The sequence below is a fragment of the Xiphophorus couchianus genome, chromosome 19, assembly GCF_001444195.1.
Source record: "Xiphophorus couchianus chromosome 19, X_couchianus-1.0, whole genome shotgun sequence".
NCBI lineage: Eukaryota > Metazoa > Chordata > Actinopteri > Cyprinodontiformes > Poeciliidae > Xiphophorus > Xiphophorus couchianus.
In genome coordinates, this window is record NC_040246.1 from 2,961,303 (window position 1) to 2,987,812 (window position 26,510).

The following is a 26,510-nucleotide window of genomic DNA, read 5'->3' on the forward strand; positions in this document are numbered from 1 at the left end:
AACGATTGGTTTGGGTGAATTTAGGGACCACCAAGAAATAACGCAACGTTTTCTCCTCTTGCATATTTATTAAAATCCTTTGTTTTTACATAGTGTTGCATACAATCTCTTAAGAGTACAGCGGAAGGAAAGTTTAACGTGGAGAACAAAACCAACACAGTATAACCACTCTGTATTCACGTTAAAACTCACTGCAGCTCTCGGCCATCAGCCCAAGAAACCAACAAGAAAAGCGAGCAAATGCCTTCAGTTCGTAGCATTGTGTGTGCAAAACAGGGAGAGTCGGGTCCCAGGGCCCATTTTCCAGCAGCTTCCTTACGTTGCAGGCCACAGAAAAATCTAGAAATTTCCGGTTGCCTTCTATCTTCCGTCAGGGCTGCCGTGCATTTCCGGTGTGTAAGTTAGAAGAACAATCATGACCCACAGATGCAGCACCGCCTGAAGAAAAAACACAACAAAACAAAAACTGATTAAACACTTTGAATGTATTGTCAGACGATAAACTATCCCATGTGGTAAAAACCAACAATGTTGTTGTTTTGAGACCATTTTCAACTAATAATATGAATAATAACATGGCTTATTATTGAAAGTATACCCACTCAAATATATATTAAAAATTTTTTTTTATAAAAACTTACTTAACACTGAAACATGAAGACATTTTAAATATCCAAAATAAAATAAAAAAAAACAACAACCCAGCAATAATTAAATTAATTAATTGTTACGTCTCTAACCAAAATTGCATTTAAAAAAAAGAAAAACTCCAAATCAATCATTCAGCTTAGACAGGGAAAACAGGCAAAAGTGGCAGGTGGTGCAAACAAACTACTTTGTACTGGGGTTCAAATTTTTGCAGCATTTCTCAAAATGGCGGCTTTTCAACGCTATTAAAAGGGAGCATCTCTCTGACGACTGTTGTGCAAATGGAAATGGTCGCGCTCACTTTAATTTATCACGCGATTTATCGCTCACTGCGACAGGTTCACAGACGCCCGGTGTTAAAACGAGCACTCACCATGTAGAGGATGACGAAGAGCCTGGCCATAGGGTAGCGCCTCAGGAAGATCCCCAGTCTTATGCTGCCAGGCAACAGGAAGGTTGTCAAAATGGAGGAAGGATTTAAATACTTGCGTAAAGACGAGGATGAGGGCTCACCTGAAACGGTCGATAGTGCTGGCTGCCTTCCGGACTTTTCCGTACACACCTGGACTGTCCTGATCGCTGAACAGCACCGGTGTGTTTCTCTGGCGCGTTCCTAACCGCCGGAAAAAAAACAAAACAAACACAAATGATTTGAACTATTTTATGTCTAAATATGAATAAAAAGTGGTCAGAGTTATGGTTACTGAAAAAAAACAAATAAAATAAAACTAATAAGAAAGGTCTAACCTGGACCTTCCAGGGTGCTCATGTTGATGGACGAGCCCCCGCTTTGGCCGCCCTGCGCGCTCTTCAGCTGCAGCTCCAGACGCTCCAGCTGGAAGACCAGCGAGCTTTTCTCCGTGCCCAGGGCCTCCAGCATGGTCTGCTTCTGGATCAGCGTCTCCGTCAGCTGGTGGAGGCGATTCTCCAGCTCCGTCTGGCTGCTGCTGCTCAGAGTCTTGTTGGTCAGCTGAAAAAAAAATACATAAATAAATAAAGTAAAAGAGTTCAAAAGGAACACCGGTGAACTGGAAGAAGGAGCGTGTTCTTCAATGAAACGTGCTTCATTCACTGACGAGGCTGAAATCTGTCGGGGTTCTTTTTCAAAAAATACTTTCTGTGACTTTAAAGCGGTTCTGACCTGATTCCTGAGTTTCTGGATTTCGTCTTCTCGGTCTTTGATTCGGCTCTGCAGGTTGACTTTGGCCCGGTGGTGCTCGTCCTCAAGGTACTGCAGCTCCTGCATTCCGGTAAAGCAGCAATCAGTCGAAACTTTCCCGCCCAAACAAATACCGTTTTGGTTGTTTGATGCGAACATTAGACCCGACTGCCGCCTTTTACCAGCTTATGGCGCTCCACCTCGGCTTCTAAATCCTGCTTGGCCCGGTTCTGGAAGGCCTGTTGCTCCTGCAGGTGGACCTGCTGCTCCCGCCATGTTTCTGCTTCTGCCAGCGCCTGGTTCTCCAAATCCTGTAAGGAACGACCGTGCGTTAGGCCAAGGCACCGTGATTTGTCAGCCTTTCTTGTTGCCAGGTGCAAGAACTCGCCTGTATTTCCGCCCGCAGCGTGCCGACTTGCCCCTGCAGCTTTTGAATCTCTTCCCTCTGCAGCTCCTTTTCATGACGGAGTTCCTCCATCTCCAAGGCCACGGTCCCGCCGCCGTCGCCCACGTCCAGACCCGAGCCCTCCTTCAAGCTGCTTATTAGCTTTTCTTTGGACTTCACAAAACAACACAAACAGAATGAAGAACGGTTCAGAGGAACCTCAATGGAAGCGGAGAGACGCTCCGACGCATTTGTAGAACTTTGTCAAGTAGTCATGTTACGGCCACGAACCTCAGGGTATTTTATTAGGATTTCATGTGACTGACTAACAAAGCAGCAAAAATTCTTGAGAGAAACACTTTGTATTTATTTATTTTTACATATTAAAATCTGGAAAGTGTGGCATGCGTTAGTATTTAGCACCGTAAGTTAATAATTTGCAGCTAGCAAACATGTTCACCTTTCACTACAAGTCTAATAAGTAATAGTTCAAGCTCAGATAGACTGGATAGAGAGCACAGGCAAACACTGAGTTTCCAGTCTTTTCGGTTTCGCAATTAGATTTAGTCCCTGGCTTTGACTAGGCCATTCAAGCACTTGAACACGCTTTGATTGTGTCACTATTCCACAAAGAAGCAGAACCATGAAGTCCACAAGTAACAGTTTTCAGATTGATGCTTCTCAGAATCCATCGTTGTCTCTCACTCATAAGGCATTCACTACTTTAGGTTTTTCTATATTAAATTTAGCGCAGCGCCATTCGCAGTTTTCTGGCCGATGGCCGATCTTTAAAAAGCCCGACCTGCCGATTATGATTTTGGCTGATGCCGATTTTTTCTGAAAAGTTTCCTAAACAAAAATAAAAGTCACTAAATGCAGCGAGAAAGTTGTTAAATAGGCCACAGTGGGGTGACTATTGTGAGCAGCAATGTGTAGAGAGGACCTGGTGGGCGGGGTCATGATTCAATTCTAATAAAATGCAAATAGATTTGTGGTTTGAAAGTGACAAAAACAAACAAACAAAAAACTTCTGAGTATTAATGTGAGGCACTTTAGCCCAGTCACAATAACAAATTTTGCTGGATTTTGCTGGCCTTAGACAGAACCTCAGCATCACTAACATGTTTAAATATCGATAAGGTGAATCTGTGAGAGGGAGACCAGGTTTATTGGCAGAGTTTAAAATCAATCACTGATTATTGGTTATTTGCTGTGATGTATTTGTGAACAAACCCAATTCAAACACAAAGATTACACCATATTGTAGCCATGGTAACACAACAGTCAAACTATCAAGATGATTCTTTAAACTTTTACAAAGTAAACGTCCTAATTAAATCCTAAATGTACTATTTATTTTTTCTCAGCTGAATGCATTAAATAAAATTTAATAACATTGTCATTCTCTATAAATGAATCTATGGTCTGTGGTTCAATTAAACCATTTCTAGGGGCCCCTGAGTGTCTGGAGGCCCCTGAATGTCTGGAAGCCCCTGAATGGCCCCTACCAGCAGCTACTGAGTTTTCTTTGCCTTAATATCTCAGTCTTATAATTCTAGATCTAGAGGTTTAACATCAAACTATTATATAGAGTTAAAACCCTTTTGAGTTTTTGGATCTATAAATCAGTCTGCAGCCAGGTTGTTCTAGAGGTTAAATAGATATTATTAGGGCTTAATTAGTAAAATGGCAGCAAATTAGCTTATTTCATAACTTCATAACCTTTGACCTTCTCTCCTCTGGTCTGTTTAACAGCTACAGTCTCAGATCAGCTCAGCCCTCCAGGACTGTCAGCAGCAGAAACAGAAACTTTATATCTGTTGGGGAAAATATAGACTAGATTTGCTTTGCATTTCCCCGCATGATGACAATGATATAGTAGGATCCAATTAGAGTCTTGATTAATTTGGGTTGTTGCTATGTTGTTGTGCGGAGTTTAAACATCTTGTTCAATGTGCCCTTTTTTAACTTTGAGCCCCTGCCCCTCCACAGGTCTCTGCACGGCCCTGCTCCAGGCCAAAGCCAAGCCTTACCTGTAGGATGCGTGAAGCCTTGTGCTTGTAGTCTTGTAGCTCCTGCTTGGCAGACTCGGCCGCCGCTTTGGCACTTTTCACTTGCTGCTGGAGGTCGTCGACCCTGACCTTCTCCTCCACCGCTCGGCGCTCCGCCGCCGTCAACGTCTCTGCCAGGGTCTGCCGCTCGGCCTCCAGCTTGCCCAGCCGGTCGGCGTACTCACTCTTCACAAAGACCAGAACGCTGTTTAGTGTCGGCTGTTTTTTTTTCTTTTTCTATTCGTTAAACTCAACAAGCGAAAAAGGTTCACCTGCATCTGCCGGTAGCTGTCCTGTTCCCTCCTGACAGAGAGCTCCGCCTCCCGCAGCCTCTCCTGTATCTTTTCCAGAGCTTGGGAATGCATGCTGCTGCCTTCCGTGTGATCTTGCATTATTCTACAGAAAAAATCAAGAAAATAGTTCCCCATGGTGAGGATTGGAAATCAAACCGAGTTTGATATTAAAACGGCGGCGCCAAAGCAGCACCTCGACTTTTCCTTCTGCGCTTCCTCCAGTGCAAAACTGCGAGACTTCAGCAGCTGATCGGCTTCGTCGAGTCGGACTTTCAGGACCGCGAGCTGGCCGTCTTTGGCAGAGAGCGCCTCCGTGAGGTCGTCGACCTGCGAGCGAAGTTCCCTCAACGCGCGGTCGGTCTGCGACTGCTCCGTGTTCCGCTTGTCGGCGCGCAGGCGGGCCTGGTTCAATTCTGGAGGGAGACGGAGAAACCAAATTAAAAAAAACAAACAAAACAAACAAAAACGGGAGACGCGTCGACCGTTTCTGGCGCGATTTGCATTTGAACTCGCCATCTTGTAAGTCTTTGGCTCGCTGGATGACCGAGGCCATCTCTTGGTTGAGGGAGGCCACCTCGTTGCGCAGCAGCTGGTTCTCCAGGCGCAGGCTGGACAGGATCTGGCTCTGCGGTTCCTCTGTGGGGACGGCGGGCTCCGGCCTGCTGGTCTCCTGTGGCGGGGCCAGGCCGGAGTCAGAGCTCTCAGGTGTGTCTGCGGTACAGAGGGAAAAATGATGAAAAAGGTTTAGGAGAACTGAGTGCTGAAGCTGTTAACTTAATGACAGCAGAGTCCTTGTTGAGCTCCGACTAATGATGCAAGTTATTTTTCTTGAAATCTTGAGTTTTCTCTTGTATCAAGAGGGCCGAATATCTTTCCGTAACAGAAAGGACAAAATTTTTCATAATGCGCTCAATTTAAAAACAAAACCATAACATTTTAACATTATTTTGTCCGCTGTATTAAATACTGACTGAATAAAAAAGAACATTTTAGTTTTCTCATATTACTAAATTTAGACATATTTATTAATAAAAAGAACAAAACAGGAACCTCTTAGGTTGCTGAATAGAAAATTAAAAGATAAAAAGAACAAAATATGTGAAACTCTTTAGTTTATCAGGAACATGAACAGAGAAGTTCAGACAGAAGTTTCGTCCGGCTGCTCTTGAAGCCCTCAAACAAGTTAACCGTGCTTTTTGGCATCATGCTTTTTTCCGTAATATTACAAATTTTCTATGCTCTCCACTCCACTTTTCTGTCACCTACTATGGCGTATTAGGGAACATTGTAGATAGCGAAAAAAAAGGAGTAGTACATTTCGACGAAAAGGTTTCGGAATATTTCCAGAAAAAACGAGGACATTTCTCTGTTGAATACTGAAATATTTGCTAGAAAAAGACTCAAAATGTTTCTAGAAAAAGCACGGAAATTCTAAAGTTAAAAATGTGTGACTTTTGAAACTCAGACATTTCCAATTGTTTTAGAACATTTCTGCGATCCTCCCCTCACAAATCAGTCATTTCTGAAGTTGACTCTGCTCCATCATGCAGCTCGTCTTAATGAGCGCTAAAAAGGTGACAACTTAAGAAGTTTGTTGAGTGTTTATACTTTAAAACAGATCAGCATAAAGTGCATTTTGCGGGACCGTTTCTCTTTCTCCGCCATCTTTGTCGCCTGGCTCCATTTAAAGATGACCAGCGCCGCCCTCTGCTGGTTGGCGGCCAAACTGCAACACTAAAAGACTGTCTAAGACGATGTTAGTTAATCGATTGGTACTCATTTTAATCTAATAATTTTAATCCGTCCACTGGCAATTAATTGTAAATCGATTAATTGTTTGCATCCATACTTAGGGTATCTTAAATATTCTAAGTCATCATCGAGGATATTAAACCCCGAGCTCCAACCTTGACATTGCTCCTTAGGAGAATTTTCCTCCGAGGTTTTGATGCTGTGCGCCGACAGCGAGCTCATGCTCGAGGCCCTCGACACCCCGCGTGTGGAAGGGGGTGTGGATGGGGCCGAGAGGTTGGCATGAGGGGTAACAGAAGGCGGAGGCGTCGGGCTTTGGACTTCCATAGCTGGAGCCTTCGCGAGTTCTCTCCTTGAATCCCTCCTGCTGCTGCCGCTGTCTGGCAGGTCCGAGCTGTTCAGGAAGTCGAAGAGCATGTCGTCGTCCACATCCTGCTCGCTCTTTTTGGGCCTCACGAAGCCAGCCGAGGACTTGGCGGGGTTTGAGACGCCAGAAGAGGAGGGGCTGCTGGGCACGTTGGCTGTCCCAGCGAGGAGAGTGGCGCTGGATTTCTTAACGTTGCCGGCCGCGGCGGAGATGTAGCTGGGCGCATCACGAGAGGACGGGTAGCCATGGTGCGTCACGGCTGTCTCTGTCTTGTACGCAGCAGGATTGTAGTCGGTGACGGTAGATTCTTCTCCATAGGGCGAGGAGAAGGCGGTTCCCGCGTCTTGGTTCTTGCTCAGGGCGGTAGCAGCTCCTTGGTCCACTTTATTCAGGAAGTCTTCAGCTTTTCCTGCCAGATCAGTAAACCAAGACATGTTGCACCCTAAAACGGCAAGCAGGCACAGCAAAACTCATCATTAGGACTGAAACGATTAATCGGACTGACTAAGACTAGTCAATTACTCAAATAATCGCCAACTAATTTAGTAATCGATTAATCGTTAACTGGAGTATATAGACTCAAAAAAAGGCCATTTGCTGAAACATTTGAACAGAAATGAACAAAAAATGTATTTAAATTTCAAATTTAAGATAAACCCTTTTAAATTCACCTGGTTCAAATCCACTAAAGGAATACTTTGTTACTGTATTTTAGGCAATAAAATGTTTACTTTCTTATTTTAAACAAGGAATTGAGTTATTTATTTCCTTCTTTTAATTCATGTCTAATATTGCATAGAAAACACCTAAGTAGTTTAATTTTTTTTTTTTTTAAACTACAGAATGTGTAAATTCTGTATCCAATTAATCATCAGGACAACTGATGGATTAATCGATTACTAAAATCAACATCAGTCAAATTTAGTCAAAAGCTTCTTTTTCTCATTTTAAAAAAACCTTCAACATATTTTCTCTGGATCTTATGTGACAGACCGACGCATTTTACAACTAAAGATCTGAAAAGTGTGGTGCGCATTTGTATTTGCAGCCCAGCTTGAGTCTGTATTTTGTACAGTCATCTATCTGCACATCTAGAGAGCGAAATGTTTTTACCCAAGCAACGCTCACGCTCTGTCAGATGTGTAGCAGTTATGGAAATCAACGTTTCAGCTCTTGCAACAGATTCTCAACTGGAGGTGCACTAGGTTTTATTTCAGGAGAATTATATTACCAAGGGCTAAAATATACAAGAGCCCTACCCTTTTTAGATTTCATTCAAAAATGTTCAAACCCGTGCATCACTGTCCTTTCATTTAATGTTTTTGCTCTTTTTATTGTGTAGGATGATCACTTTAAAATCCAACAAAAGCACACTTAGGTTTATGGCTGCAAATTGTCCCAGCTAGATTGAATACTTGTGCACGGCATAGAGCATGTAAATAATTGAACTGCACTAACACAGGCAGGATCAAGAGCTCCCAATGTTAAGATGTAATGCAGATTTTTGTGCTTTTATTAATTAAAAACTTTACCTAGAGAAGTGAAAATGACAAACAGTTCAAACACGTCAATGTCTTGGCTAAAGATTTTCCAAGTTTTTATAGCAGAGCAAAGCAATTCACCCAGAACTCTTGGTAATACGCGACTCTTCCACAGCTATGATGCCAACCAGTTTAATCCTAGCCTATTTCCATATGGTAGGTTCCGATGATAAAAACTGACAGAAATACACCAAGAGGGGGAAATAATTAGGATGAAAAGCATCATTAGCTGCTGTGCCACAAACTATAAAACTTGTACTTGAGAGTTCCATCACAGCTAAAGCTAACAGGCTAGCTAGCTAAAAAATAAAATAAAATTTAATCTTCAAGCGTACCGTGTGATAAAAAGTCGAAGTTCTCTGGGTTTCCAGTCTCCCGGACGTCGTCGAGGTTTATTGTTTAGACATGAAAGGGAACGTCCCGTTGGATAAACATAGTCAAATGTCATTATCTGTCAAAGAGGATATAATGTGAGCTTCTCAATACGTGGACCAGGAACTGCTCCAGGAAATGGCCCACTTTCTCTGGCCGCTACAAGCGACACGTCAACTCGTCCGCCATATTGGGAGAGGAGACGCCTTTTAAACATACTCGCTGGCGGTAGAGTGTAATTTTACCCCTTTTAAGAAATATACAGTGGCAATACTAACACAATCTTTGTAATGAAGCAAGAATTTGCAATACTGGGGTTTTTACAAAAATATAAACAAAAAATAAATAAATAAAAATACACTGAAATAAAAACAAATACACAACTGTACTCAGGTATTTGGGTTGAATGCTTAAGAAGATACATAAAACCTCAAAGTGTTTGAGTGTCCTGTTCCCATTTCAATATGTATATACTATGTTCATTCGACTGCTAAGACCTAAACTGAATACATTTTAAATATTAATTTCTTATTATTGGACTCATATTTTGCTCTATGTAGTGTAAACGCCAGGTTTTTGGTTATTTTTATTATTGACGTTTCATAACCCTGTTTTTTTTTTATCTCTCCATTGTACTCCTTAAGTCCTCCTGTAATTTGTGGAAATGAGTATTATTGATAATGTATTTTTAGTGTATTCTATTTCTAATATTAACGTTTTATTTAAAAACAAACAGTAATTTAATTGATGGCATTAATAAAATAAGCAAGGAGTCAAACTAATCAGATAGTATCAGTAAACACTACAGTGAACGACATATTTTAAAATAGGTTATTGTAGTTGGCCTGGGTTCAGACTAGATGTGTTTTAGTCAGTGGCTGCCTTTTAAATTTTAATATCTGTACACTAAAAAAAATGGAAATAAATACTGCCCCATGTAGTCGCACAAGTTTCACCCATTAATTTCAAACTGCAATAGGTTACTTAAAATAAAACATCTGGGTTATAATACCCATAATAAAGGTATTCCCAGTGTTTCTTTTTAATCATTTTTGTTTTTGAATCACATTTTGCTCTAAAAATGTCAGACTTTGTTTTCAGAATGAAGCTTTATTTAAACAAAACTTAACAGCATCTTCCTAATGACTGGAAGGTTACATACAACTACTTTTCAATACCAAAACCACAAAAAAAAAAAGAAACACGTTTAGTGGGAAGGAATGGGAAAACAGTAGATGGTTTAATATAAATAATACTATCACTGAAGAATTAATTAAGAGTATAATTATTTTAGTCTGATATTTTTATTTTGAATTAATCAATGTTGCCGCTCAGTAGTAGCAAACAAATGGACACGACCGATATGAAACAGTGCCTCTTTATTCTTTTCCGCACTCACTTGAAAATGCATATTTACATGGCATGCCACATCAATACAAGAACTTACTATTGACACAATCGATAAACATGGGGAATCTGCTCTGGGAGTTCACAGCAGGGGAGCGCGGGGAGAGTTAGTGCCATGAACAACCAAACAAGATAAGAGAAATGAAGCTTCACCTTTATAACCAGGCTAAAGAAAAATAGTTCCTCTGTAAATCTATTTTTGAAGACCTAAAAAGTGTCCGAGCTCACGTGTTTTCCGAACAGTTCATCTTCTTCAGCGTGGATGTGGTCGAATCGGACTATAAGCGTCGACGCTGCGAAACCCACGAGACTTGTTCCGACTCCAGATGATTGTACATTTATGGCAGGTAAAAGGTATACAACGTTGTCCGACTGCTGGAGGGGGCAAGCTTGACCGCTCTGTCAGATGTCCAGTAAATAAAAAAATAAACACAACAACCCAAAGTCTTCTAAGATAGTGTCCTTATCCAAGGTAATAATCCGAATGTGATGCCTTTATGAGAGTGGGAGGGGGAAAAAAAGAGGTTAAATAAAAAGCAAAAGAAATAAAAAAATAAAATAAGAACAACTCCTCGGTACACCAGCTGGTTTGGAGCTAATGCAAGAACAACAGTTATTTAAACATGTTTCTTCCGACAGTGATCCTTGTTGCATTTGTTCCATTCCTCTGTTTGGATGAACACACATTCTCCTGGACTCACTCACTCATTCATTCATTCACACACACACACACACACCCACCCACGCTATCTCTCGCTCACTCAAACACACATACGCTTTCTCAGAAAAACCTATAGCACATGCAATGTGGTTTCGGCGCGAGGGGCTGCCCCGTCAGATCAGGCCCCTCCTCTTCTTGTAGTCCTCCAGGTTGAGGGAGCGGCGAGGAGCACCGTCCTTCACCGGCAGCGCGTTGGAGCTCACAGAGAGAGATTTCGCTTCTGCAGGAAGACAGGACAGTGTGTCGGCTTACAAGCTAGTGTTTTGGCAAAAGAACTCTTCCGAGTTCGACCACGAACGAAATCGTGTTCGTCGGGATTTTTGGTGAAAGACTCGAGACGCCGACGGAGGTTCGGCTTCCACTTGTATGCCAACTCGAGCTGCAGCCAAAGATCAGTTTGGCAAATCAATTAATCTATCGATTTTTCTGATGATTGGTCAACTAATCGGATAAACAAAGTGAAACCTTCTACTGATTTTTCATTTAATCTCAAGTCTTTTCCATACAATATTAGACATGCATTAAAAGATGCAAACAAAGAAAGGACTAGATTAATTTTTTTTAAATGAGAAAATTAACATTTTATTCCCTAAGCTGCAATAACGTTTGTAGCCAATGACGCGTCTGCAGCTAACAAAAAAAACCATAATTCAAACATAATTCTAACTAAACTCTACAGCTCAATCTTTTCAGTGTTGGGCTAATCTGTTGATTATTTTCTGGATTAACAGATTAATAATTGAATAGCCAAAGGTGCTTAATAGGGAGGGATTTGTATTATAGAATCTGAACCAGGCGAAGCTAAAATTATGCCACTTGAAGAGGTCTGGGTAGAACATATTTATAGTCAAAGGGTTTTTGTTTGTCTGAAATGCAAAATATATATATATATTTTGTACAGTTCTAGCTTAATTACACCTCTGAGTGTGTTGCTCTTTCAGCAAATGGCCTTTTTTTTATTTTTTAGATTAGTCGCTTCAGCTAGAGACTAATCGATTACTAAATTAGTTGACAATTATTTCAATCATGATTAATCACAATTAATCCGTTAATCATTTCAGCCAACCCTAAGCCCACAGCAAGAGTTGCAATGGAATGGTTCAGATTGAAGAATATCTATGTGTTGGAATGGTCCAGTCAAAGTCCTGACGTTACCACAATTAACAATCTGTGTCAAGACTTTAAAAGGAGACTAATGTTCGTGCCAAGACGTGAAAAACTGGTAGAGACATTCACCCAAAAGACTAACTGGAGGTTTTACAAAGCAGATCGCTGCTCTTTAAACCGAGCGCCTAAAATCACGATAAAAATACAACCTGAAAGGCTTTGACCCGCAACACAAACCATGAATAGCAGAAACCATCTCACCTGCATTAGGGACCTGCAGGTCAATCTTAACATCAAAATCGTGAACTTTAAACAAGTCTTCTGAGAGGTCAGTGGTTGGTTTGGGGACATCTTTGTCTTTAGGGTTTGCTGGGCCCTGCAGCAAAATGAGCAAAGATAAAGATAGAGGTCAAGGCTAAGATGTTTGGCTCATCTTGGCAGGTTCTGATGGCTTCCTACTTATTATTATAACATGACTAGAACATCATAAGAATTCTCCAAACAACAACAACAACAAAAATGGGATGCTGTGTTTTGAAAACAAAAACAAACAAAATGCTAATCAGCTGGATTCCTTTTGGATTAAAGGATAAAACCGTTGAACAAGTCTCACTTAAAGTCATCAAATTTAAAATGCAATCACATTTCCTCAAGAGAAAAGGAAAAGAAATCATTTCTAGTTCTCCTTACCACCTTGTTTTTCTCTGTGCTAGTGGGATCTACACCTCCCGACCCCGAGCCATACTTTTGGTTCAGGTGAGCAAGAATAGCTGCATGGACCGACGGATCCCTGGCCTGAAGAAGCAAAGGAAAGAAAAAAGAAAAAGTCAGTTCCAGAAATTAAATGGAAGCAAAAAGCTTGTTTTAAAGACAAGCTACACGTCTCTGGGAGTTAGCTACCCCAGCAGATAGCTTAACTAATCAACCAGGAAAGATTAGCTTGTTGTATTACCATTGGTCATTTATATATATAAAAAAAGGACAGAACAGCAAAATCTTATATGTATCATCAAAAAATATCTTAACTGCATTGCTCTAACACACACCGGTCATTTTTATTAGTCAGATCAAGAGGGCTTAGATAGAAATATGAGGCGAAATATCAAAGACAGTGAGTTCTATTAAAAATCGTACATTTGACACCATGGTGGGTTTGCACTGCCTTCGAGTGAAGGGGTCCATTTGTTGGTTTTTGGAATTCTGCCCTTCAGCCTGAAAGGAAAAAAAAGAAAAGAAAAGGGAATTAAACTTTAATAGTTGAAACATATTTTCTCCTGAACCATGTAAAATGCTTCAAGCATTAAGCACTAAAGCAGTGGTTCCCAAAGATTTTCTTCTGGGGCCCCCAGTGGTTCCCAAAGATTTTCTTCTGGGGGCCCCCCTATGGATCACAATAAAATCCCCCACAAAAAAGAAAAAAAATCAACTGGGCACACACATCGTTAAACCTGTACACATATTTTGATTTCAAACTCCACTGAAGTTTATTTCACACTTCAGGTTGCGACAAAACAAACTACAAACCGTCTTTACAGTGAAACACTGTTTGGGGTTTTTTGCCACACACTTTGGAAACCACTGCACTAAAGCAACTTTTGTTTTGTTTTCTTCTTTATCATCCACTTGGCTCTTAATGTCAATTTTTACATTATACCTTAGATTTAGTGCTTAATGCTGATCAGATTACTATAGCTGGGGACTTTAACATTCATGTTGACGCTGAGGATGAAACCCTAAAACGTAGCATTTAATGCTACCTTGAACTCAACTGGTTTCAGTCCTACCCATTCTTACTGTCACACTTTAGACCTCATGCTGACAATACGGCAATACGGTATAAAGAAACAACAATACTTCCTCATAACCCTGTGCTATGTGACCATTTTCTAATAAAGCTTGAGTTTATTTTGACTGAGTATTCCAAACCTAAGAAAAAATTTCGAAAAAGTAGATATTTGTCAGACAGTGCTGCAAAAACTTTAAAAGTCTCTGTTCCGCAAACGTCCCATTAGTGGATGAAACCGCAATAAATGCTGGACGCTTACCACAAGTGCTTTCTCAGACTCAACGATGTTCCAGCTTCTGTTCCTCTGGTTAATGTAGCTGGAGGACAGAAAACAGGTTAGTTTGTAATGTGGATTGAATATTTATCACCTTTGGCTCAATAAGACTTAAGTTTTCTGTTGCTTTCACTTAAAAGAGTGGGGGGGGGAAAAAGACATCTAACGACAGAACACATGGTCATGTAAGGTGGACTGTTTAGTGTTTAAAAAGACAATCTTGGAAATCTTTGTTAACTTTTTTCTGTCACGTTTTAATTCACTGTAATTTTACCTGATAGCTGAAATGTTCTTGGTCCTCTGTCTGTCAAGTGCTTCAGCTCTCTCCTCAAGCTCATTCAGCTCATCCTGGATAGTTTTTACTTTCTCGCCGTCGCCATTTTCTTCTGCCATAGCCTTCAGTAAAAAAAAAAAGTCAAAGGTAACTGTGAAGATAAGAATTAGAGTTAAAAGTTGCACATGATCATATCTAATTTTACGCCACCTTGTCTTTAAGTAGCTGTGTTTTCTTCATGGCATAATTAGGCGGTGCTTTCCGGAACCTGTCCTTCTCCTTGACGATCTGTGGAGAGAAAAGCGAGGTGGGTGTTTCAGTCCGCTGCAGGAGACGCCAAACAAACGAACGTCCGTCAGCGCCGGTGAAAACTGACTCACATCCTCAATGTCTTTATCGTTGAACTTGTAATTCATAGCTTCTTTGATTGACTGTTCCTTCTTGGTGATTTCATCAAGAGTTGGCACCTGCATCCCAGCGACTATCATCTGCAAGGCAAACAAAAAAAACATAATAAGGGTCTCATTTCTTTCATCCATTTCCACAAATTAGCTCGTTTAATTTTCCAAAAGTGCTTACCGCCTCCTTCCATTTCATGAATTCACTTTCTGTGAACTCTTGATTTGATACAAACTCAAGTCTGAAAACCCGCGTGTCGGCCCCATGCCTAGAGGAGATTGACAACGATAAGGATAAAGCACGAAAACAGAATAACAAGGTTTATCAAACGTCTCAAATGAAATGCCTCGCAGAAATCTTCCTAGTTGCACATTTGTATCCCATTACAGCCACAAACCTCAGTGAATTTTATTGTGATTTTGTTTATTCCACACTAAATTGGCAGGCAAATGGAAGCAAAGGTAAAAATATGAACGCAAAAAATAGAAATAAAAGACTGTACAGTAAGGGGAAATTTACAGAGTAGGAATAAACACCTGATGAAAAAGAAATGTGCACCCGAGTAGGATCATTTAAAAAAATTAACTAAACGTACATGAATATTTGTGCATAAAATTGCATAGTTGTGCACTGGATACATATAGGTTAACAAGTTTCAATTTATTTATTTATTTTATTTTGACAAATGACAATATGAAAATGTGGTAACTCAGAGGGACAGACTTACCTCTCAGGTCTTAATAGGACAATTCAATTATGAACCATAAATGTGGTTTAGAAGAAAACAATTGCTGAAATTAAGACATAAGAACTCCTGTTTGCAATTTACAGCAGGGATCCCTGAATAGAAATACACGTTAAACTTTGAAGTTTTGTGTATGTAAAATGTTTGGACAACCATCATTCAATTCACTTAGGTTTGTTGTTCTAACATGACAAAATCTGAAAGAGCTTCATCAGTATGAAGCCTTTTGCAAACTGCTGCTTCTTTTTTTTTTAATATCTTCCAAAATTTTTACCTCAACTGTAATCCCTTGTTTGTCCGCGTTGATCCAAGTTGATAAACTTTTGTCGTTTCTACTACGTCCACGATTTCAGCAACCTTTAGACATTTAGAGAGGGACAGAACGCACATAAAAAAATTAAAAAAAACTTTGCTTCAGAAAAAGAACTTTGAATTAAAAATAAAGCTGCACATTGGTGCCCAGTGGAAGAGCGGCCAAAGCGAAGAGCTCACCCTGTAGACCGGTTTGCTGCTGCTGTTCCCGATCCCTATCCTCACGAAGCAGCCGGTCACCGTCTTCGCAAAGAAGGGCATGTGGCACCAGCGCTCCAGCTTGTGTCTGGACAGTCGGACCCGGTTGAGCTCCTCGGGGAGGGAGACGGGCTGCGACTTCGGCGGCGTCTCCTCTTTCCTGGTGAACAAGGAGAACAAGTTTGAGAATCCGCGCGAAGGCACCGAGGGACGAGCGTCTCGCTCCGAAAACACTCACTCGTCTTCGTCGAAAGACGACGAGTGTGAGCTCCGGTCGCTTTTGACCGACGATTTGTCGTCGTCCTCCTCCTCCTCCTCCTCGTCGTCGGAGTAGACCTCGCTCGTCTTGAGGGGCTCTCGTTTAGCCAGCAGTTCAGCTGCGGAGGCGGTGGCATCGTTTGTCATTTATCGTGATACATTTCTTACCGTGAGAAGAATTTAGATTTATAATTAATTCCAATTCATGTTTAAGACTTTCCGTATTGTTGGGATTGTCAGTTTTTGTCATTTTCTGCACTGCTTGTTCAATGAGAGCATCAATAAATATCACAAAATATCAATAACTTTGAAAAAAATGGTTAAATCACACTTTCTTAGTTGACTGGTGTCCTAAAGAAGTGCATTACACTTTGGTATGTTTTTCAAGAGTATTTGTGTTTGTGTCATAGAGTAACAGCAACAGGGTTACCTAAAAACAATTTTAATGAATAGTTTCTTATGGTCACTTGTATCGTTATCACAACAGCACCACAAAATATTATGATTAAAAAAAAAAAATTCCGTTCACATCGCCCAGACACGGTAACGAGGTCAGAATTTACCGCTAAAAAAAACAGAGAAGCCCTCAGCGGCCTCAGATCAAACTCACCCGTTTTGTTTTTCTTCTTCTCACGTTCAGCTTTCAGTTCCTCCATGGCTTGGGACTTCTTGTCCAGTTTTTCATCGCGTTTGGATCGCCTTTCCTTGTTATGTGACATGGACACCTGGACAGGAGCGTAAACACAGATAAAAATAAAAACACCGATGTTGGTACAATTTTTTTTCTTACCCCCAATTAGTTTCAGTAAAACAAACAAAAGAGGATCATACGCTACGTAGTTTTAGCATCACCCATAAAAGTAGAACCTAAAGGAGGTCTGTTCGTTATTATTAATCTGGACCCACCACCAGAGTGTCTTGAACCTGAGATTGTTTCCGTTTTTCTTGCTCTTCCTCCTGCTTCTTTTTCTTCTCCTCTTTCTCCTTCTTCTTTGCCGTCTTCAGCTTCTTCTTAATTTCGAACCTTTGAAGCAAAGAATCAGCTGAAATCAGAACATTTTGAGCAGCAACACGGAAATGCTCCACACGCCTCGCTTCGTGTTTTGACGCAGGATCACCGACCGTCTCCGCAGCACCTCTCTCTTCTCGATCCTGTTGAACAGCTCCTGCTCCCTCTCCTTCTCGGTCATCTGCTCCAGGCGCGCCCGGTCCTCGGCGTCGCCCATCAAGTCGTCGTCGTAGCCGTCCTTGAACACCTCGTCTTCGGAGGAGTCCGAGTCGGAGCTGGAGGACGAGCTGTTGCTTTCTGTATCTGAAACCTCGCCTACAAGAAAAGGAAAAAGGGAGAACACGTTATCAAGTCGTTATTCTGACTTTTTGGTTTAGCCTGCGGGGGAAATATATATATACATATAGCACCTCGGTTCGTTCAGATTTAATGAATGAATGCTGTATGAAGTTTCATGTCGTAAAATTGCTGATTTGTGTCGAAATGACCCAGAGTTGGTCTCAATCTGCCCTTTTTGTTTGAAGGGCATCTTTGTTTACAGAGTCTTCATAAATAACTGTTATTTGTTGATTCTGTTGTTTTATTTATTTTGTTTTTTTTTAAATATCTTCCAGTTCCAGTGTTAAATGTTTATTAGAAGTTCAAGTTTACGGATCTTTGAGAATGTTTTGTTTCGCATTATTATGCTATTACCGTCATATTACTAGAAAATGGTCTCAAAATAACAATATTACCATTTATCGCAATAACTTCGGGGACAATTTATTGTCCGGCAAAATTTGTTACCATGACGATCCCATTTGCAGGCTCTTGGTAACGCAGGAACTGTGTTTCTGAGTGAAAATCATTGCTATATGGGGCGTGCCGTGGTGGTGTAGAGGATAGCGTGACCCACGTTTGGAGGCCTTGAGTTCTTGACGCGGGTGTCGCGGGTTCGACTCCCAGACCCGACAATATTTGCCGCATGTCTTCCCCCCTCTCCTTCCCCGTTTCCTGTCAGCCCACTGTCATATAACAGACACTAGAGCCCACAAAAAAGACCCCCTGGAGGGGTAAAAAAAAAAAATCATTGCTATATTTAAGCAAAGAAGAGAAAATGTACTTTGCCGTTTGTTTTTGTATCGTTTTCAAAAACGATAACATTTGTATCGCTTTTCATAAGAAATCAAAGGCAGCAAAGTGACCAAATCTCAAAGCGTAGCATCTCTCGTCTGAATTTCATTCTGTTTTACAAGAGAGTCGATGCGACGGTGCTGCGCGCCGCCAGGGATAAAGGAGATGAAACAGTGAGTCATGTAATCCCAGCCACCTGAAATACTAGGGTGACATGTAATCTGGAGTTCACCAGAAATGTTCTGTGTTTTCTTAAAACCTCGGGACTTTCTGTGTGGGCGAATTTTCTAAAATGCGGAGTCCTACCCTCCTCGGGAGCGGAGCTGTCCGCCGAGCTGTCTCCATCAGAGCTGCCGGACGCCGTGGCCTTGTTGACCTTCTTTTTACTGGCGCTCTTCTTTTCAGAGCCTTTCCCCGGCTTAACCTTCTTTTTGCCCTTGGTGCCGCCCACGGTCCACTAAGACGCAGAAAGAAAAAAAAAAAAAACAAGTCTCACTTTAAGGTGTTTTATATTTTCACAGCTGGAAGCGACCGGGTTCTGGTCCATTCCGTCGGGTCCGGTTGCCTTACCTCATCGTCGCTGTCGGACGTCTCGGAGTCTGTGGACGCTGCTGGTTTGTTTACAGGCTCTTCATGCTCGCCCGAGTCCACCCTCTTCCTCTTCGCCAAGGACAACAGCTCCTGAAGGGAAAACGCAGAGGACAGCTGCTTATGTTGTACACAAGAACCTGATGCGATTTTAAAAAAAATAAAATACAAACAGGAGTGAGAGCAAGATGGTAAAAATAGTAAAAATATCAGTCGTTAATGAATACTGGAGAATACGTAAGCTTAACGGAACACGTTTTTTAAATACTTTTGTCTTTATTAAATCTTGAGTCATAATAAAATTTCAAGAACTTTTTCTAAATTTGGAATTTAATTCAACAATTAGCTAAAAGGACAAAGTTAGATAATAGAGTTGAAGCGATTAATTGGATGAATCGACTGCTGAAACAATCGTTAACTAATTTAGTAACTGAGTAATCGCTAACTAGTGTGCAGTTTCAAAATAGGTCATTTGCTTAATAAACAACATATGCAAAGCAATAATTAAGAAAAATGTGTACAAAAAACGCATACATTTTGCATTTAAGATAACAAAAAAGGTTTTTGTGTGTAAATATTTTCTATACACAACTCCTCAAGTGGCACTTTTAGCTTCACTTGGTTCAAAATCAATTTAAAGAAATCCAATTATTCATCAAAACAATGAACAGATTATTCCCACACTGTGTTAATGTTAAGCAGGAAGAGCTGAGCTTTTCGCATGTGGATGTTAGAAAGTATTGCTTTTATCTGCAGATTCATCCTTTGGTACAGAAGATTAAGAGTTGGCTAAATTAATGCCGCTATTGAATTCAGAGAATGAATCAATAACAGCAACAATTCAATTCCTCCATTTATAAACAGAATTGAATTATTTTATTTCTAATATTGTATTAAAAAAAAAGGCTTAAATAAAAAAATCTGCAGCAATAATTGTCATTGTCGTTAATCTGATACATGTTCAGAATAGATAGACCGATGCAGCAGGAGTTAGATATATGTCCTTTTTTCTGATTTTGAAACCAAATCTACAGCAGAAATAACTTCTTAGCGAAATCAGGCGAACACTGATGAACGAAAAAGTGATATTGCAATTTCAGCCAATCGAGTGACGTGAAAAAATCCAGAAATTTTGAAAAGATGTTCAAGTTAACCTGCACCGATCTGACCTCTTGTTATGAATGCTACAAGTATGGTTTTTGTTATTCTTATTAAGGCCGTAGAAAATTAGTAAATAGTTTTGACTATGTCAGCTGCGATGCATGCCTATTTTCTTCTTTTTTGTCTTCCTCACCTGTGTTTCCATCGCTGTGACCTTTAGCCTTTAGCATTAGGATCAATGTCGGTGTCCAGTGTGAGCATCTGCTGCCATGAGGCTCAGTCAACCTGGCTAAATATTACGCTAGCAGGTAAAATCTAAGTTCAAAACACCTGGAATATGTTAGCCAACGATTATCGCTCTCTAAACAGTCCTTTGTGATCTGAATGTTGCACAAACCGATATTCCATTTGCGTTATATTAGCAATAATTGTGCAGCCTCTCTTCACAATATCTGCCACAAAACTTTTAACATAAATGAAAAATTTGAATACTTAAAAGCCAGAAAGGCCAGCATTTAAGTTGAAATTTGTTTTTATTTACATTATAGATATTAGTTTTATCAATTACATTTTTACTCGTACTGTTTCAGGTTATTTTTTTATTTTAATCAAAATGTTTCTGACTTTTCTAAGTTGACCATTTTACAGGTTATATACTTTTGTCTATCAATTTTTTTTATCAAACAATTTTTTCTCGTATTTCCTCATTAAATAATTACTCAGTTCTTCCTACAGTTGTTTGACTTAATTTTTTTTCAATTTATTTACTTTAATATTTCCATTTTTTTTACCACCATAAAGCACTTTGTGTTACACTTTACAAAAAATTATAATTTATAAAATGTTTCACTGATAATAGCTCGATTATTACAAATATGGCAACGTTGCTGATACCATTTATTTATCGTCGTTTTAATAGATACAATAGTAGCGTTCGGGTGTTTTTATAGAATAAAATGAGCACAAGAAGCTGAGATTAACTAGTTAATCTGTTAAACTGGCCATGTTGACTTTCTTTCGGGAGAAAATAAATGTCGAAATGTGATACTTCTGCTGATCGTACTCTCTATATGAGCAAATGCATCTATTTTAAAGTGAATAAATACATTACAAAAAAGTATTTGCATACAAGTTTTGTACAGCAGAAAGCTCAAAGCTTATTAAACAGGTAGAATGGGTTTAGTTGTGACCAACCCTGCATGGTATCACTGCCCACGAACAAATAAATTCTGTTTTTGCTGCCAGTCGCTGTCAATTATTTATAGTTGGATGCTGACTTGGCTCTATAGACAACAGATAGATCTGTCAAATTGTTTCATACAGTGTCTGTTGGACAGAATCCAATATGTTATTCATCTGTGCAGCCAGTTAATGTTTTTAAGTATTTATCTATAACAAAAATCAGACAATTTAATATGAAGGCATGTTTGGTTAGCCCGTGAAAGATAAGATTTCTATACACAATTAATAATTTTTATTTCAACTTCCAAATTTAACTACAAAAGTTACTATTTTTAAAAAAGGAAAGCAAATGTGCCTATTATATGAAGGATGAATATTCTTTATCACTGTTCTCATCTTCAGACTTAATAAAACTCCCATAAACTGACATTTATTTCAACCACTAAAACAGAGAAGTAGAACTGTTTTTGTTGTGTATGGGGTTTTCTTTTTTTTATACATATTTCACGAGAACATCTAACTTTTTTTTTTTAGAAATTAACATTTCTTTGTGCACACTGTTTGACAAACTTTCATAGATATTGATGTACATTGAGGGGAGGGGGGGAAATCACAGTAGCATTTCAGGTTTCAATGTGCTCTAGCTGTATTCTTGTTTTACTCACATGCCTGTTACTGGTCCAATGTAAGTTATTGGACCAATTCTACATCTGGTTTTCTATGATAGGAAATGTTGCTAACGTTCCTATTCCTGCTGTGAGTCAAGTCATTTAGAAAGCGAGTGTGTGGAGAAACTTGGCCGACCAAAACCTGACCGGGCTTTTTACGCGAGTTCTCTGGTTTTTTGTTTTTTAAAAAGTAATACACACGGTAATTTTAGGGATTTTCAGCATGAACGTGCAGCTCTCGGCGCCGTCACGTTCGGCTGCCAGAGCTTGTTTATCAACATCACCGAAATAGAACTTCAGCTCCGAGCCCATGACGTCATTCAGAAGCTAGGGCTCACGCTAAACCAAAGCAAGCTGTACATAACAGATTCAATTTGAACATTTTCCACGTTCCCCCTCCGGTCTGTAAACACGCAAACATCCCACTCGTCCGCGCGCAGACACAGACAGCCAGCCAGAGACTGGAAACCATTACGAAGGTGCATGGCGCGGTAACACAAGACTGCATGATTACTAGCATTAAGCAGACATTGCTAGCCTGGACAGGCTGCTTCTAAGACGCACAAGAGCCCAAAGCACTTTCTACTTTATTATATATAGTGTACATACACAGTAGGGACGAGGTTAGCATTATGTTACGCAAAGGGGACAAGTGAGACAGGCCCACTATCAGCTTGTTCAAGCGAGGCCAAACGCAGCGCAACCCATTAGCGTCCGCTAGCTTCGTCCCAAATTGTTGACTGCTTAGAGAGCCCACCATTGGGGACAATTTAAGGAGAAAAAACGGGACCTACCTGATCTAAATTGTCATCACTAGCACTGTCTTCAGAGTCAGAGTCAATCACGTTTCGAACTTTCCGCTTCTTAACATTCACCATGATTTGCTACGCGGCTAACCTGCTAGCTGCGCCTGTGTCGTCAAAGCGGTTGAGATTAGCCGCTGGTGCTACTTGTCTTCTTGGTTCAAAGGCAGGACGGAGCATGCGCGCACAGTGGCTTTACACCAACAACTTGCATATATTGGAAAGAATTGAGGAAGTAACACAAAATGTGTAATTTTACTATATTCATTTCATATTCTGGAAGCTTCAAAAAATATATTTGTAATAGAAAAAAAGCACACGGACAAAAGGACACTGAGAACAGAGAGGGGAACTAAAGGTTAGTGAGTGCGCCAGTCAGGACGGGAATCTAAGTGCAACAAAGCTATGTTCAAGAACTGCTGTTACAAAACCATGTGACTTTCACTGTAGTTCTCGTTTATTACACAGGTTGTCGTCGAAAGTATTCTGAACGTAGCTTTCCAGTGTCTGCGCAGATGGTGTTTCCTGTGCGGACAGGGCCAACCTTGAACGTATTCGTGACTGTTGTAGCATTTAATACCTGTATTGAATTGTTTTATTGTATTGTCTGTTCCATTAATGTAGACGGCTTCTGGTTGGACCACTTACAACGCGGATAGAGTAAGCGAAAAATACACTTTCCTTCATACATGACAGCTTAACAACGTGTGAGTGTTCCAGGAAAAATACCTGTGGTGACCAGAAATTGTGATTTTTGCATGTTTTGTTGTTTTTGATCGAAACTGTGGTGGCAGTTTGCGTTGAGTTCAGATTGCTGTGAAGAGTGATCAGATGGCATGCAGCTAATTGCAAAGCTTATAAAAATTAACTTAATTGCAAAACTAACTTTCAATCAGTTGACCTACTTGAATTATCTTACATTTGTTTATTGCCAAATAAATGTATTTATTTTTTAAGGGAATCAGAAGAGGAGGACTGTTGCTTTAAATGAGAGAATTGCTTGAATTCAATCTACTTTTGCTAAACGATGGTCATATAAAAGGAAGCATGTGCTGCTATTAATGTTTTGCTTCAGGCCTAAGGAAATTGCGGCTATTGAGATTGTTCATAATTTAACTATTTATTGAATAAACATTTGATTTCTCTGTGTGGACAAAAACACAAAGTCGTGGTAATTCGATTCAATCTACAACCTAGTGGCATTTTGCGTAAACTCTATGCATTTCTCAGTAAAAACCTCTGACTTTTAAACGTTATTATCCATAGAAATACATGACTTGGAGGTTTACATTGTTCTGTGTTGTAATGTCAAAAATCCCTATTTTTCAAACACTGGAACTATCAAACAGTAGATGCCGGGAATAATTGTTTGTATGGAAAGAACAAGAATAAAACATTAAGAAAGGATGTCACTTGATTCTAGTTTGTACATTATTAGCAACATTGATATATTCTACCACATAATAAGAGCTGCTATAGTTAATCTCTATAGTTACATGCTTCATTTCTGTTTTTACTAACAAAATCCGGATAGACAGAGAAAGAGTGTTATGTGCAAAGCCATAGAAACTCTGGAAAGTGAAATACAAATCTGTGTTTATTTAATTTGCAATAAGAAATCAATAAATCTTATTTGTATATCACATTTCAGCAACAAGGCAGGTCAAAGGGCTTTACATCATAAAACACGGAAATAAAGTCATAGAAATAACATTCACCAATTGAGAAACCAGCAATAAACAGACACAACAATACACATACAAGAAAAGCAAATGTCACTATACAAATAGAAGTCAAAATTGTAATTTTTATTCAAGTTAAGGCTTATATAAATAACTAGTTCAGATGAGATGTAGACATGCCAATATCATGCTAATTTATACTTGCTAAACACATAAAACTAAGAGCTAGTGCATATAAAAACAACTTGTACATGTTTTGGGTTGATAAAATGTACTACAAATCAGCTTGTCTTGGTTTAATGTATTCCAAATAAAGACATTTATTAAATTCTGCCAGTAATTCTCTGTAACTCCAGTTTACTAGAACCATTTCCTGTCCTCCGTCCCAACAGAGACTCATCCGGATGTCCCTTCCGACTATCTCACGCGTCCCTGCGTCCGGGCTCCTCCGCTCCATCCGTGACCTGCGCTGGCTCCTGCGCTCCATCGCGCCTCTTGCCACGCCCAGAAGAGCTTTGACCCAGATGGGCTACCGGCGGCCCGGCCAGCCCAGAGAGGACAAGCCCCCGTGGTGGAGGGTCAAGTTTGACCTCTCTAAGGGTTTGAAGGGCATGAAGAGGCACTTCACGCTGCTGAAGGAGGAGTTCTTCGCCCAATTCATTGGTCCGATGGGCAAACCCATCATCGAACACATGCTGGAGCAGAACCAGGTGTTGTGGGAGTTCAGGGGCCCCCACAGCCTCCAGGAGTGGACAATTTCCTGCGACCGGGAGATCGGAGGCAAAAGCGAGATTTACCTGAAGGTCGGAAGGAACAATGAAACCTGCCTTCTGTACGGGACGCTTTGCTCCGATCCTCCTAAAGACGGGGAAACGCGCTACAGCGGATATTGCACCATGCGTGCCAAGCAACCTCTGGTTGAGTGCTGCGCCTCCATCTCTCTCTCTCAATGTTTCAAATTATTTCATCGCTTCTAGGTCCACACGGTGATGAACCACAAGCTGAAACATTTCCTCTCCCCTAGGCTTCGTTTGACAGGAAGAGGTACCACGACTGGTCCAGCTTCAACACCCTCCACCTGCGTATCCGGGGTGACGGCCGGCCGTGGATGATCAACGTCATAGCAGAAACCTACTACACTCACCAGAAAGATGACATGTACAGCTACTTCCTGTATACCAGGGGAGGACCCTACTGGCAAGATGTGAAAGTAAGGACAGATAAAGTGTAACGTTTGAAGTCAGAGGTGTCCAAGCGTTTTTTGCCACCACGGCCAAAATTGTCAATTTGAAAACACTTCGGGGCCACAAAAATTATTTTAAAGGAGTTATGTGTTTTATAGCATAATCAAGTAACATTAGCGTTATTGCTAACAGTAACGTTAGTAATAATTTTACCGTCTGTTATTAAAATATTGTATCTATCAAATATAACTTGAAAGAAATTTGACTTTGAAATGGAACGCCTTGAATTCGGGCCTCTGTCTCTTTAAGAAACTCCTGCAAAATGGTTAGTATTGATAATATCACTAATGATCAAAGTAATTATTTTGATACTTGCATGTAGGGTTGCTTGTTTCACCGTTTGTGAATTAACTTAAAACTGTAGTTTGCATATTTCAACAAAACTGTGGTTCTATCAATAATCAATTTGCTCTTGGTTGATGCAATCTATTCTAATTTTACATAAAAGTATTCACAGCAGTTGAACTTTATATCCAAATATGGATTTTGATGATCTGAGCCAATCGCTGAACCCGATTTTCCTTTCCAGATCCCGTTCTCCAAGTTCTTCCTGGCTCATCGGGGGAGGGTACAAGATGACCAGCACGAGCTCTGGCTGGATAAGGTAGCTTCAACTTTAAAATGGTACAAACTACATTTAAAAATAATAATAATTAAAAAAAAATCTATAAATTCCTTGTTTTATTTATTTCCAGATTAATGCCATTGGATTTACTCTTGGAGACAAAGCAGATGGTCCCTTCCAGCTCGAAATTGATTTCATCGGCGTGTGCAAAGATTACGCGCACACTGAGGACTTCGCATACGAGAAGTACAAGAGGAACCCTGAAGTTTGAGAGTTCCCGCGGCGCAGCATTCGAACAGGACATGAGGACTTGTGACAAGACTTTTGACTCGTTTTTCCTCCATCTGTACATTTGGAACGATGATCTTAGTAAAATAAACAAATGGATAAACGTTTCACACCCAAAAGACCCGGGCTTTAAAAGTTTTCATCCTTTTGTAAGCAGTTTTTAAAATAAACCATAAATTAATTAATTTATAGCACATATCTATGGTGGCCAGCCTTTA

The 26,510-nt window shown here is 40.2% G+C and overlaps 3 protein-coding genes across 6 annotated transcripts; 1 reads left to right on the forward strand and 2 right to left on the reverse strand.

The window, feature by feature from the left end:
* Nucleotides 1-48: 48 nt before the first annotated feature.
* Nucleotides 49-8,722, reverse strand: golga5 (golgin A5). The gene is made up of 13 exons (XM_028001222.1): nt 8,532-8,722; nt 6,444-7,097; nt 5,050-5,247; nt 4,730-4,949; nt 4,516-4,639; nt 4,226-4,429; nt 2,196-2,366; nt 1,990-2,118; nt 1,790-1,888; nt 1,396-1,618; nt 1,162-1,261; nt 1,022-1,085; nt 49-438 (listed from the first exon to the last, which is right to left on the reverse strand). Exons 2-13 carry the CDS (start codon nt 7,087-7,089, stop codon nt 361-363), a joined length of 2,256 nt encoding a protein of 751 aa, XP_027857023.1. The 5' UTR covers nt 7,090-7,097; nt 8,532-8,722; the 3' UTR covers nt 49-360.
* A 1,207-nt stretch (nt 8,723-9,929) lies between these two features.
* rtf1 (RTF1 homolog, Paf1/RNA polymerase II complex component) lies at nt 9,930-22,863 on the reverse strand. Of its 4 annotated transcripts, none has more exons than XM_028001470.1 (18): nt 22,505-22,863; nt 18,742-18,852; nt 18,478-18,628; nt 17,172-17,373; nt 16,956-17,073; nt 16,660-16,774; nt 16,030-16,168; nt 15,774-15,951; nt 15,556-15,638; nt 14,717-14,804; nt 14,518-14,625; nt 14,348-14,425; nt 14,138-14,259; nt 13,849-13,906; nt 12,938-13,015; nt 12,497-12,598; nt 12,065-12,179; nt 9,930-10,916 (listed from the first exon to the last, which is right to left on the reverse strand). In XM_028001470.1, the coding sequence occupies exons 1-18, from the start codon at nt 22,586-22,588 to the stop codon at nt 10,810-10,812; spliced, it is 2,037 nt and encodes a 678-aa protein (XP_027857271.1). In that variant the 5' UTR covers nt 22,589-22,863; the 3' UTR covers nt 9,930-10,809. The 4 variants fall into 4 exon arrangements, with proteins under 4 accessions (XP_027857271.1, XP_027857272.1, XP_027857270.1 ...); XM_028001471.1 differs by having other exon boundaries at nt 12,494-12,598; nt 16,974-17,073; nt 22,505-22,862; XM_028001469.1 differs by having other exon boundaries at nt 12,494-12,598; nt 22,505-22,862.
* A 141-nt stretch (nt 22,864-23,004) lies between these two features.
* On the forward strand, nt 23,005-26,452 carry ndufaf1 (NADH:ubiquinone oxidoreductase complex assembly factor 1). The gene is made up of 5 exons (XM_028001476.1): nt 23,005-23,173; nt 24,588-25,112; nt 25,220-25,405; nt 25,969-26,043; nt 26,135-26,452. Exons 2-5 carry the CDS (start codon nt 24,600-24,602, stop codon nt 26,273-26,275), a joined length of 915 nt encoding a protein of 304 aa, XP_027857277.1. The 5' UTR covers nt 23,005-23,173; nt 24,588-24,599; the 3' UTR covers nt 26,276-26,452.
* The last annotated feature ends 58 nt before the right edge of the window (nt 26,453-26,510 follow it).

Excerpts from the sequence above, each read along its gene's own strand:
- ndufaf1 (XM_028001476.1), top strand. The coding sequence starts at position 24,600 with ATGTCCCTTCCGACTATCTCACGCGTCCCTGCGTCCGGGCTCCTCCGC. Across the intron at positions 25,406-25,968 it reads CCTACTGGCAAGATGTGAAA|ATCCCGTTCTCCAAGTTCTT; the intron begins GTAAGGACAGAT and ends TTTCCTTTCCAG. Across the intron at positions 26,044-26,134 it reads ACGAGCTCTGGCTGGATAAG|ATTAATGCCATTGGATTTAC; the intron begins GTAGCTTCAACT and ends ATTTATTTCCAG.
- golga5 (XM_028001222.1), bottom strand. The coding sequence starts at position 7,089 with ATGTCTTGGTTTACTGATCTGGCAGGAAAAGCTGAAGACTTCCTGAAT. Across the intron at positions 5,248-6,443 it reads TCCTAAGGAGCAATGTCAAG|ACACACCTGAGAGCTCTGAC; the intron begins GTTGGAGCTCGG and ends TCTGTACCGCAG. Across the intron at positions 4,950-5,049 it reads AGCCAAAGACTTACAAGATG|AATTGAACCAGGCCCGCCTG; the intron begins GCGAGTTCAAAT and ends GTCTCCCTCCAG.
- rtf1 (XM_028001469.1), bottom strand. The coding sequence starts at position 22,588 with ATGGTGAATGTTAAGAAGCGGAAAGTTCGAAACGTGATTGACTCTGAC. Across the intron at positions 16,169-16,659 it reads GAAGAAGAAAAACAAAACGG|CTGAACTGCTGGCTAAACGA; the intron begins GTGAGTTTGATC and ends CCGCCTCCGCAG. Across the intron at positions 13,907-14,137 it reads AAGAACATTTCAGCTATCAG|CTACATTAACCAGAGGAACA; the intron begins GTAAAATTACAG and ends TCTGTCCTCCAG.